Source organism: Dermochelys coriacea, chromosome 1 (assembly GCF_009764565.3).
Source record: "Dermochelys coriacea isolate rDerCor1 chromosome 1, rDerCor1.pri.v4, whole genome shotgun sequence".
NCBI classification, from domain to species: Eukaryota; Metazoa; Chordata; order Testudines; family Dermochelyidae; genus Dermochelys; species Dermochelys coriacea.
The window spans coordinates 96757507-96771024 of NC_050068.2; the positions used below are offsets into that span (position 1 = coordinate 96757507).

General features: G+C 42.4%; 1 protein-coding gene across 2 annotated transcripts in view; it reads right to left on the reverse strand.

Annotated features, from left to right (window-relative positions):
- Positions 1–13518, reverse strand: part of UGGT2 (UDP-glucose glycoprotein glucosyltransferase 2) — a 312930-nt gene that overhangs the window by 51168 nt on the left and 248244 nt on the right. For both annotated transcript variants that reach the window (XM_038387171.2, XM_043504676.1), the window contains 2 exons: positions 10147–10231; positions 4951–5036 (listed from right to left, as the gene is read on the reverse strand). In XM_038387171.2, the coding sequence (XP_038243099.1) occupies positions 4951–5036; positions 10147–10231 (171 nt within the window). The remainder of the gene's footprint in view (positions 1–4950; positions 5037–10146; positions 10232–13518) is intronic.

Here is a 13518-nt window from a genome sequence, read left to right on the forward strand (position 1 = left end):
TTGGTCAGATCACCTGCCATGGTATTCTGCATGCCTGAGAGGTAAAGAGGCTGAAATGAGAATGTGATAGGCTATACACCAATTCCATTGTTTTATTGTTTCAGCACAAAGAGAGGGGAATCTTGCTTCTCCATGATGATTTATGTAGAACATGCAGGCTATGTTATCTGGCATGACTTTGATGAATTTGCCCAGTTAAGGGAAGAAGTGGATACAGGTGTTCCTGACTGCGTGTAATTCTAGGAGGTTGATGTATAAGAGAGACTCTTAAGGCAACCATTTGCCTTGGATGACGCATCCCCCAGGTGAGCTCCCCATCCCATATGTGACGCACCTGAAGTTGTGATAATAGTAGGAGGAGGCTAGGTGAAAGGAAATCATGCATGGACTCTGGACAGGTCTTTCCACCAGCTGTGTGAGTGTATCACCTGACAAGGGTCAGATACCAACTTGTCTAGACCATGTTTGTTCAGGATACAGACTGTTCTGCAACAACTCTGGAAGCAGCAAAGTTGCAGCCTGGTGTGTTGTGTTATGAAAGTACAAGCTGCCATATGACCCAGCAGTTGGAGGCAGCTTCTTGCTGTTGTCCGGGGGCTTATTTAAATCTTGGCAGTAAGACTTGTCAGTGTTGTAAATCTGTCCACAGGGAGGTAAGCTCTACATGTTACAGCATCCAGAGAAGATCCTATGAAGTCTATCTGTACAACTGGAATCAAAATTGACTTTCTGATACTGAGCTGAAGTTCTAAGCTGCAGATAAGGACATGGCTGGCTATATTGCAGAGAAAACTTTGGTGTACAACCAGCTCTTTAATAGCCAATTGTTGAGATAGAGGAAGATGATTATTCCCTGTCAACAAAGGTAAGTGGCTACTACTGCCAGGACTTTGAAAAATACTCTTGGCACAGATGAGAGGCCAAAGGGGAGTACTTGATACATGAAGTGATGCTGGCCATCTTTGAAACGAAGAAACCTCTTGAAAGAGGGGTGACTGCAATCCTCGACCTTCAGATCATGTATGGCTAACCAATCCACAGAATCTAATGACAGAATTATAGCTATGATCCTGAATGTCTGATTTCACGAAGGTGTTTTGAAGTATGAGATCTAAAACTGATCTCCATCCACCATTCTTTTTCGGAACCAGAAAATACTTGGAATAAAATCCCTTCCCCTCTGTACTGGACTGGAACGGATTCTACAGCCTCTATGCTTAGAAGAGAGGTAGTCTCCTGTCTCAGCAAATGTTTGTGAGAAGTGTCCCTGAGAAGGGATAGGGACAGGAGTGGGATGAGGGGATGGAGGTGAAATGGATGGAGTAGCTTGATGTTATAATCTTCAAACACTATTTGTTGGATGTACTTTGTTCCCATGCAGCTCAAAAATGGAAGAGACTGTCTCCAAAGGGAGGGAGGTGGGTAGTGTGGTGTAGCTGAAGATTCCCAAGGTGGTGATGTTCTGGGCCTTTGACCACAGCATCAAAATTGAGTGGTGTGAATGGTTGCAGTTGCAGGCCTTTTCTTTTGGTATCTCGGTCTCTTAGGTGGTTCGGGGAGTCTATGAATGCTGGAGAACCGGAACGGATGGGATCTCTGTGTTGGGATCTATTAAATTTTTTACTTGCTGGTGTATATATATACTGAGAGATCTGAGTGTGGCCCTCAAATCCTTTATAGTGTGCCTGGATTAATCAGTGGACTCACTGAAAAGTTTTAGTCTATCAAAAGAAGGTCTTCTATGGCATTTTGGACCATCCTAATAAATCTCAACTGCTTCAGCCAAGATGTTTGATGCATGACAGCAGCAGAGACAGAAGGCGCTTCAGTGTCAGATACATATAGGGAAGTTCACAACCAGGTGCTTGTTAAGAGCTGAGTCAGTTATGAACTCAGCCTGGAACTATTTCTAATGTTCCAGGAGAAGATGATTAATAAAAGTGTTGAGTTTATTGTAGTTGGTGTGCCATCTTTGCCATCAGAGCTGATAATTCACTATTCTAAACTGGGGGGGTTATGAAACAGTAGTTTCTACATCCAGCACGGTTGAAGGGCTTCTGAGCTTTATCATATGATATGAGTTATTATGCTGTTAGTATTGCCTACCATGCTTACTAACAGTCTCTACAACTAAACAGTTGGGTGGAGGGTGTGAAAATAAAAACTTGTAATTTTTTCTGGAACATAGTACTTTTTATTTGCTTGCATACATTGTAGTTGTATATGTCAGACTCCAGCTAGTTTTGGCAGGACCCAGTGGAGACTCATTTACTGGTAAAGCTACCCAACCAGAGGGTGTCCCGTGGAGGATGTCCAAGAGCTTAAGTTGAGACACTTGCATCTTCTCCAGTGGGATCTGAAGCAAGTCAGCAATCTGTTCTATCAGCTCCTGAAACTGTTTAAAATCATCAGTGTAAGAGGGCAGAGAAGGTATCACAGCCTCATCTGGTGGAGATATTAGTTTGTGGTGTCACCTCCTTGTCCACTTTAGTCGATTGCTCCTCAAAAAACTCCTCCTTTGTTTGGGGCTCTTGAGGAGGGAGAGATGGAGCAGGAGACTGCCTTTCATGATGATCCCCAAGGAACAGCTAGGAACCCTTGACATTTGCTGATGACAGGCCACCACCAGTAACAATAAAGCCATTGTGGGGAACCATAAGGTAGGCAGGAGGACTTCAGTGCTGCTCATACCAGTGAGAAGGGGCTAAAGATAGAAGCCCCAAGGGCACGACATTCTCAGTTAAGATGTCTGGAAAGACGTTTCTATGGCGGTATGTAGGGAATCCCTGCACAGAGATCTAGGAATCTGAAGAAGAGTCTTCAGCGTAGTCTACAGAAGAAGCAGACACTGAAGGCAAGAATGGTTGTCCATATAGTGCTGATGGTATCAGAGGAAGGTAAGGTCTCTGAGACTTGGCAGATCTCAGCACCAACAATTGTTTGCTAACCATTAAAAAAAACAGAAACTGTGGCACCTCAGACACTGACAAGTCTTTGAAGAATCTAAGCTCCTGCAGTACGGAGTAAATCTCCACCAGGACTGGATGAGGCTCCAGATTAACTGGTGTCAGTACTGAGGAAGTTGACAGTAGTATCTTGTGCAGCCAGTGGTCCTGGTACTAAGGATGATGATCTCAGAAAGACCAATGTTGCAGCCTGGGTTTGCAGAGGTGGTAATGAAAGTTACAGATTTTCTAGAGTGTTTAGAGTCTCTGCTGGAGCAGTCATGCTTGGAGGGTACTGCAGACTTCTTCAGTACTGAGGTTTGCATGGTATCACAGGTTCTTTGAAGACCTCAAGATCTTCAGAGAGCTCCTGATACCAGAGAGAGCTTCCTGGAACCTGAAGTTTCCAAAATGGTCATTCTTGATGGTGACCAAACCTTTTTTTGAATTAGGCTTTCTATAAGGAGAGCCAGCACTTCCTCCCCATGAGACCTCTATTGGTACCTCTGTGTTCTTATCCCACAAAGATCTAGGTAGGGAGGTTGAAGGGGCACTGTGCTCACTTGGAGGCCAATGTTCCAGGTCTATGTCTGCGGGCTGTGTCTGGGCTTGGATCTGAGGCTGGTCAGAGGGAACCCTCCGTCATCAGGAGCCTAAATTTAATCTCATTTTTTTTCAAAATATGCTTTTAAAAGCTGAGTAGATCTTGCACTTGGCTGGAATGTGGGTGTGTCCCAGATAGTGGATACACCAGGCATGTCCGTTGCTCACTGGTATAGATTCCCAGCAGGTCAGGCAGCGCTTGAATCATGGGGATTCTGGCATGCCAGGTTAATAACAACTCCCAAGGCAAACCCCTCAGAAAGGGGGGCTGATGGGGAAAGGGAAAATAAATCAGAAAACCTCCAATTAACTAAAGTATGATTATCGAAAAAACTAAATAAACTGAACTGGAACTAAGAACTTGAGGCTAAGCTGGATACTCCACCTCAGGCTGTTGAGCAGTTAAGAAGAAACCAGGTGAGATTCACCTGCACAGCTCTATATATCCTTGGTACGGGGCATGAGCATATCTAGAGAACATGCATGGGGCAAAAGGGCACTGCTACTGAAAATCTCTGATCAAAAGGTACAAGAGGCATATGTGCACCTGCACTGGAACACCCATAGGGACCACTACTCAAAGAATAATTATGAGTTACTTACATCCTTGTTTTTGGACTTTGCTCCATATCTTCCTAGTGATTTCCATTTTCAATTTCAGAAACACATATATAATATTATTGAAAAATAATACATTACTTGGAGTAGATTAATACAATCACAGTTGTATCTAAAACATCTAAAATGTATTTTAAAAATATCTAAAATATATGCTCTAGGAATTATTTTGGGGAAGTTCTATGGCTTTGTTATACGGGAGGTTAGACTAGATGATCACAATGGGACCTTCTGGCCTATGAATCACTAGATAATTGTAAAACAAATCCAAATTATTTAAATTCAAGCTTTAATATATACCTGGATGAAAAAAATGTAGAAACACTCAGTTTTCACAAACTTTATCTGCAAACAGACATATTATTGCCATATCATAGTCTGCTTTAGGAGTTCAATTTGATACATGAGTACCATATTAACAGCTGATTTTTTAATTTCTCTAACCCCTTGATTCTCATAAGAAGGTTGAGTCTATGCCATAAGTAACAGAAAACATATTGGTGGAGCAAGTTGGCCGGAGCATCTGGAAAAGGTTATGGAGGAATGAACAGAGAAACAAAATATTGAACCAAATATTTACCTAATATCACCAAGAATATTTGTTTCTATGCTCATCTCTCTTGTCTGTTGAATGATAAACTCTTTGGGGTAAGGTCTTTCTTTTCTTATGTGTTTGTACAGTCCCTATCACATTTTGGGAGCTACCACACTACAAATAATAAACTAATAATTATTATAATCATGCTGTATTGGCATGATCCAAGTAAAAACAAACATCAGTTACCTTGTAATGGATTCCCATGCTCCTTTTTTTTCTGTAACCCCAACACTAAGGAGATCTTCATCAATTTTATCAGGTTTTTTTTTTACCTAGTCATTAAAAAAGTAGCATTCATGTAATTTGGGAGATTAGCTAGTAAATACAGTAGCTGTAAAATGGACCTATTGGCCAGTTTTAATTCAGCAAGTTAATGCTTTAACGGTTTGAAATTACACTGTAACAACACCATTTCATACTATTCAAATGTAAGTATTTTGTACACAGTGTAGACTTAATCAGTCCTGTCCACCTGATCTTGAGTTTTTTTTTCCATACTAGCATATATTCTACAATGTTATCTATATACATTTCTCAGATTCAGTCCTCTACCTTTCTTAGCTATGTGATACATCCTTTCCTTGTATTTTGTAAAATTTGCTCCAGGCATGCCAGAGAGTAGTAACTGATTATGCAACAACTGATTACACAAGATCATATGGGGATTCACATCCTCAAATCAAAGAGCAGGCTTAAGCGCTCTGTGTTTGTATATGTAAAGAGTAACTAATAATACACAAAACTAGTGCAGCCTTCTTTCCATCTTTGCTCATAAAAGGTAGTATCAGTATCAGTATGTGACACAGACCATAGTTAGCGGAAACATGCTGTTGAACTGCCCTTGAAGCAGCCCACAAGGGAGATTGTGAATCACGAGCTCCCTCCTTGTCTCCCTCGGGCTCTGGAAAAGGAGAAAACTGTGACAGATTTGTACCTGTCACAGTGTATGTGTAAGGGGACTGTTGCCCCCTTACTAACATTGAGTGGGAGTGTTTTGGTTGGCTAGATCCCAGTACAAAAGGGGAAGGGTTGATGGGAAATCAGGACGCTGAGACTGACATTCCCCAGGAACAATGGGGAGAGGCCAATACTCCAGGTCAGCCTGAATGACAGGGCGGGCAGAGTAATCAGGGAGTCAGGAGGCCAAGGGGGTCCCGTCCTCCATGTAAGCTGGAATTGTCTGGGTCAGACAGAGTGGGGCCGAGGTAAGGAGAAAGCAGGGGCCCAAGCTGTGCTGTGGAGCAGAGCTGTGCCAGATCTAGAGGGGCCAGAAAAGCAGCCTAGAGAGAGTAGACTTGCTCTGGGAAGAGAGCTGCAGCAACCAGAGCCAGAGGGGCCAGAAAAGAAGCCCATGAAGTAGGTCAGTGCTGGGAGCAGAGTCACAGAAGCAGCCTACAGAGCAGACTTGTCCTGGGAGGAGAGCTGTAGTAACCAGATCCAGAGGGGCCAGAGAAGCAGCCTAGGGAGGTGAAGGCAGAGCAGCAGCAGCGCTGAGACAGAGTGGTGGAGCTGGGGCTGCAGCAGTCTGGAGCCGAGTGCAGTGAGCAGCTGGGGAGAGTGAGGGGGACTCTGGGCAGCGGGCCCAGCACAGTGAGAGGCCTCAGCCAAGCGGCTCTGTAAGCCAGGCTTGGAGGGGGATCGTAAGCCCAACAGGGTGGGGGCAACGCTGGGAAGAAGAGTCCGACCACTTAGAGCCTGAGAACATGTGGCCACCACCAGAGCAAGTGTCCAACCTGCAGCATCCCTGCAGCACAGCCAGGGCCTGAGAATAAGGCCTGGAACCTACAAGGAACAGACTGTGAATTGCCCTGATATTCCAGAGACACTGTTTGTAATGTTCCCTGTCACAGAGCAGGGTGATGTGTTTTCCTTTAACCTTTCCCATTTTTCCTTATTCCTTTTTAAACTAATTATTGATTAAATAAATTGTATTTGCTTTAAATCATATGTAATGATCAGTGGGTCAGGAAAGTGTCCAGTGTAGAGAGAGTACCCTGGAGTGGGGACACCCTAGCCCCTGTCCTAGGTGACCACAGCAAGGTTGGGGGTCGAGCCCCCCAGGAATCCTGGGCCCAGCCTTGTTGGAGTTACGAGGACTCTGCCAGACAGGAGAGTGGAAGGGGAGTCCTCGAGGGCAGGGAGGCCTCTGGGTAAAGGAAATGGGAGCGAGGACTCAGATACTTCCACTAGCCCATTTCCTCGGGGTAGTGCAGAAGCCAGGAAAGTTCCCCACAATAGCGGGACCATTCCCCCGTTTACATATGCTCCTCAATGCACCTTATACCCCCTCTACTTTCTTGTGCCAAAATCCAAGATGGACCATGTTCGAGCCCAGTAGCTTCAACTGAATTTGCTAGATGGCCTTACTCTCTAAACTACATATCTGCAACCCACATACATTTTTCAAACACTTGAAGTGTCTGAATGTACGTAATTCTATCCAAATTAATTTAGATTTTTTTTTTTGGTATTGTCAAGCTAATGTTGTTAGCTTTGTGTCAGTACTGAATCAGTAAAAACCTGTGGCTTTTTAGTTTCTTCACACCAAGTATCTCTGAAGATATAGCCTACGTCTGCAATGCCCCTCTGCCATGTACATTGGCCAAACTGGACAGTCTCTACGTAAAAGAATGAATGGACACAAATCAGACGTCAAGAATTATAACATTCAAAAACCAGTTGGAGAACACTTCAATCTCTCTGGTCACTCGATCACAGGACCTAAGAGTGGCTATACTTCAACAAAAAAGCTTCAAAAACAGACTCCAACGAGAGACTGCTGAATTGGAATTAATTTGCAAACTGGATACAATTAACTTAGGCTTGAATAGAGACTGGGAATGGATGAGTCATTACACAAAGTAAAACTATTTCCCCATGGTATTTCTCCCTCCCACCCCACCCCCCACTGTTCCTCTGATATTCTTGTTAACTGCTGGAATTAGCCTACCTGCTTGTCACCATGAAAGGTTTTCCTCCTTTCCCCCCCTGCTGTTGGTGATGGCTTATCTTAAGTGATCACTCTCCTTACAGTGTGTATGATAAACCCATTGTTTCATGTTCTCTGTGTGTGTGTATATAAATCTCTCCTCTGTTTTTTCCACCAAATGCATCCGATGAAGTGAGCTGTAGCTCACGAAAGCTTATGCTCTAATAAATTTGTTAGTCTCTAAGGTGCCACAAGTACTCCTTTTCTTTTTGCGAATACAGACTAACACGGCTGCTACTCTGAAGCCTACGTCTGATTTATGATAGACAAGACTTCAGTCTAATTTAAATTAGATACTATCTGCCACATTTGATACAACTCTACTTATTTAAATTACTTGGTTACAACAGATAAGGGGACACCAACTTTCCAACCATATCATTTACCTAATTTTGACCCAGACTGTGTACTGAGGCTGAACATGTGGATCTCTCTGTATCTGCACGGTACAGGGTTGGGTCAGCTGCCTCTATCGCATTTTATCCCATTTCCCTCAGATCCTGAAAACTTACATCCATGGGACTGGGGAGGAGACTCAGAAATAAAGAATAATGAAAGTGAGGTTATGTGAAGACAACAAGGAGTCCGGTGGCACCTTAAAGACTAACAGATTTATTTGAGCATAAGCTTTCGTGAATAAAAACCTCACCTCTTCAGATGCATGGAGTGACAGTTACAGATGCAGACATAAATATACTGACACATGAAGAGAAGGGAGTTACCTCACAAGTGGAGAACCAGTGTTAACAGGGCCAATTCGATCAGGGTGGATGTAGTCCACTCCCAACAATAGATGAGGAAGTGTCAATTCCAGGAAAGGCAAAGCTGCTTCTGTAATGAGCCAGCCACTCCCAGTCCCTATTCAAGCCCAAATTAATGGTGTTAAATTTGCAAATGAATTTTAGTTCTGCTGTTTCGCTTTGAAGTCTGTTTCTGAAGTTTTTTGTTCAAGTATAGCTACTTTCAAATCTGTTACAGAATGTCCAGGAAGATTCAAGTGTTCTCCCACTGGCTTTTGTGTGTTACCATTCTTGATGTCCGATTTGTGCCCATTTATTCTTTTACTTAGGGACTTTATACTTAGTAAAAGAATAAATGGGCACAAATCGGACATCAAGAATGGTAACACACAAAAGCACACAGATTTGAAAGTAGCTATACTTCAACAAAAAACTTCAGAAACAGACTTCAAAGCGAAACAGCAGAACTAAAATTCATTTGCAAATTTAACACCATTAATTTGGGCTTGAATAGGGACTGGGAGTGGCTGGCTCATTACAGAAGCAGCTTCGCCTTTCCTGGAATTGACACTTCCTCATCTATTGTTGGGAGTGGACTACATCCACCCTGATCGAATTGGCCCTGTCAACACTGGTTCTCCACTTGTGAGGTAACTCCCTTCTCTTCATGGGAGTATATTTATGTCTGCATCTGTAACTGTCACTCCATACATCTGAAGAAGTGAGGTTTGTACCCACAAAAGCCTATGCTCAAATAAATCTGTTAGTCTTTAAGGTGCCACCGGACTCCTTGTTGTCTTCACATAACCTCACTTTCATTATTCTTTATTTCTGATGTAATTTGCAACTATAGAAGTAAAGGGACACCAAATTTTCATGGAATGCAGATAATTCTGGGACGAAAATGAGTGATATCCTACAAAATGATGGACAGTTGAAAGACATGCCTGTGGGGAATGCAGAGTAAAATTAAAAGAGCCAGCATCAGAGATGGAAAAATACCCTAGCAGCTCCAACAGAGCAAAGATATTGGAAATGATAAGGGGATTGGGATGGAGGTGTGGCAGAGCTGGTGCAGGTGGCTCTAGTTTCCAGTTGATTGTAAGGAATCTGTTGGTTGTGGGAGCTAAGCCCTCTTGTTTCTTTCACCAGAGAGACCAGTCTTGCACCTTCAGAGATGAAAGAATCCATAGGAAATTTCATGAGGGAAAATTCATCCGATGAAGTGAGCTGTAGCTCACAAAAGCTTATGCTCAAATAAATTTGTTAGTCTCTAAGGTGCCACAAGTTCTCCTTTTCTTTTTTGCGAATACAGACTAACATGGCTGCTACTCTGAAATCAATCTTACCAGTCACCTACACAGGATTTTTGTGCGTAAAGGACAACTTTGGACTTCGTATTTATAATAAAATTATAATTGAAAAAAATTACTCCTTCACAAAAGTACCATAATATGTTATATTTTATGGCAATACAAAAAACATGCAACAAATTAATTGATGGCATGAATCCGTGCATCTGGGGATATAGTTATAAAAAATCTGAATAGTATAGTCTGACTTTCATCTTGCTCTTAAACATAATCCAAGGCACCTGAGCATTATTAATACGTTTAAAGAAATAATGCACACACAAATTATCTGCTTACATACTTTGACTTTGAGGATTTTGCTCTTGAAGTTGTTTAATACTACAATAACATCTTCCAGCTGGACTGAAGAATCTGCTCCTTCATGGCTATGAGAAAAAACAACAGATATACAAATGTATACACTCCTTAAAACGTTACATATATTAAATTTTATTTTTATTTTATAACTGTTTATATTTGCTGAAGCTAAAAATGTCTGTGTACAGTATGTCCTGCACTAGTTTTCTGATGTCGGAACCTTTCTCAATTTTTCTTCTTCACAGTGCTTAACAGGGGTCTCCATACAGTTATAGTAAAATGACTGATAGGTTCTTTCACAATAATTGTGCTTCATCACTGCATAACACAAGAGTGTCCTCATGACCACGTAAGACTTTGCATTTTCAAATACCAACACTTTCTTTGGAAAGAAGACTGTAAAATGACATATCTTGCCAAACAGAATACCTGAATGTTGAATTTTTATTCCCTTGACTACTATAGAAAAACCTAAAAGCTACACTACTTGAATATTCTTCAGTCACATGAGGATTTAAAACAAACACCCTGTACTTCATAAACGGGGATATTTATTGAGGTTTAAAGAAATTTCCAGTTTTATTAAGTACTAGAATTAAATATATGATAAAAATATTAAAAACAATTATATTGTTATATTAGTATCACTGCTTCTTATTAAAGTTGCTCAACACTTCCCTGTAATGGGGCACACAAGAAATGGTTACTCACCCTGTGTAGTAATGGCTGTTCTTTAAGATGTGTCCCCCTATGGGTGCTCCACCTGAGCCCCGTGCACCTTTGATGAGAGATTTTCCATAGAGTCATCCATTTGTTTATGCACTTGCATGTTACTCCACCTTGTGCCCCATACAGTTACTATATAGGACTGTACAGACTAACCGTCCTCAGTTCCTTCTCTACCGCAAAGCCCCATGACAGGGAACTCTGAAGCAAAGGGGAGAAGGGTGGGTAGTGGAACCCCCACAGGTACACCTATCTTGAAGAACTGCAGTTACTGCACAGGGTGAGTAAGCATTTCTTGTGTGCCCCATTACAGGGAAGTATTGAGCAATAAGAAGCAGTGATACTAATATAACAATATAATTGCTTCTAATATTTTTCATCATATATTTAATTATAGTACTTAATAAAACTGGAAATTCTTTTAAACCTCAATAAATATCCCTGTTTATCTAATACAGGTTTCAGGTAATACTATTTCTTCTTTGAGTAGTGTCCTTATGTGTGACTACTGAGCAGTTTCCCTTTAAAGAGGAGGGGGCTTTGGAGTCTAGTTCAGTATGGAAGAAAGTACGAGCTGAGCTGAACACAGTATTGGAAGCAGAGTCACAGATTATTGCACCGTGTTCAGCGAAAGTATGCTTAGAAGCCCAAGTTGCGACTTTACATATTTCAGTGATAGAAACGTTTTTAAGGAAGACTGTACAGGTGGAAATAAATCGTGCAGACTATTCTTGTATGTTAGTAGATGCTTTGAGATTACGATAATGGTAGCAATTACTAATAGTCAGTTATCTACCTAGAAAGCCTCTGTTTAGAGATTGCAGCTCCCTTTGTTCTATCTGTGATCAAAACAAGCTGGAAGACTTCCTGAAAGGTTTAGTCCCATCTAGTTAGAAGACCAGGGCTCCCCTGATATCAAGCATGTTGAACATGCTTATCCCAGTGAGGTTTAGGTTGAAAAACGGGGAGGTGAATGGGCTGATTAATATGGAAATGAGAAACTATTTTTGGCAAAAAAACTCAGGGTGTGGACATAATGTAATCTTGTCTCTGAAAAATACTGTAATTGTGGGATATGGCATAAGAGAAACTATTTCTACCACTTATTGAGATGGCAACCAAAAATGCCGTTTTCATCAATAAATGGAGGAGTTAGTAGGCAGCCATAGGTTCAAACAGTGGTCTTGTAAGGCATGTAAGAATCAAACTGAGGTCCCAAACCAGAATAGGGCATTTAACTGGCTGAAAAGGGTTACCCGGGCCTTGGAGGAATCTCACTGTTGTTGGATGGGCAAATATGGAGTAAACCTTTATTGGAGAATGGAAGGCTGTGATGGCTGCCACATGAACTCTAATGGAGCTCAGTGATAACCTGAGGTCTGTAGTTCTGGAATGTAGTCCAGTATGTCTGGCAGCAACGAGGTGCAATGTGTTTGAGATCACACTAGCAGGCAAATCTTACTCATTTCTGTAAATAAGTGCAGCATGTAGACTGTTTCCTGCAGTATGGTAACACCCTTTTTACTTGCTGTGAAAAGGCCATTTGTATGTCCACGAACCATCAAGCAGCCATGCTTTGAGTTAAAGGATTATGAGACTGGGGTGAAGGATCTTCCTGCTCTCCTGAGAAAGGAGATCAAGAATCAGGAAGAACACAGCCAGCTGTAAGTAAGGAAACCATGTTTGTCTGGGTCATGTCGGAACAATCAGAATAACTCTAGCCTTGTCCTTTCTTATTCCGAGTAGGACTCTGGATATCAGGAGAGTAGGGGGAATGCGTACAGAAGACCCGGTGACCACTGGAAGTGAAAGGCATCCCTAGGGATTGGTAACCCAGACCTGCTCTGGAGCAAAACTGGGCACATTTCCTGTTTATCACCATAGCGAAGAAGTCTATTTGAGAAGTGCCTCATTGTCAGATTACATAGTGAAGTATGGTGGAATCTATCTCCCGCTGATGGTCACGAGAGACGTGCCAGTTGAGTTTGTCCATAGTCACATTCTGAACTCCTGAAAGGTAAGCTGCGGTGGTAACAATCCGATTGTGTATGCTCCAACTCCAAAGATTTATCGCCTCGGTATAGAGGGAGGGGGACTCTTGCTCCCCCTTGATAGTTTATAGAAGACATGCGTGACATGTTGTCCATCATGACCTTTATGTGTTTCCCTCTGATTAGTGGCAGAAACTGGAGACAAGTGTATCTGACTGCTCTGAGTTCCAGCAGGTTGATGTAAAGAGTGGTTTCTTGGGCTGTCCAAATGCCGTGAGGAGTGTGGATGTCTAGATGTGAACCTCATCCCAACAGGGAAGCATCTGTTGTTATGACAGTCATTGGAGGAGGGCAGGTGAAGGGGACTTGGGGAGGTTATTGCTGTCCAATTGTAGACCAGTTCTCCTGTGGCCTATGTGGGGGACCTGGGCCCTCTCACTACTCCGGGTCCCAGCCCAAGGACCCTAAGAATAACAGCCACGTGTCACCGTCTCCCTTTAACTAAACAGCTTTTGGTTCCCTGGGACACTTCCTTGCAGTCCCAGCCTTTACCAAAGCTTCACCTTGACCTCGGGGCTTATCTCAGTTCAGGCCCAGCAGCCAGCAAGGAGCTCTTCCTCACTGTTCCAGTCCCTGCC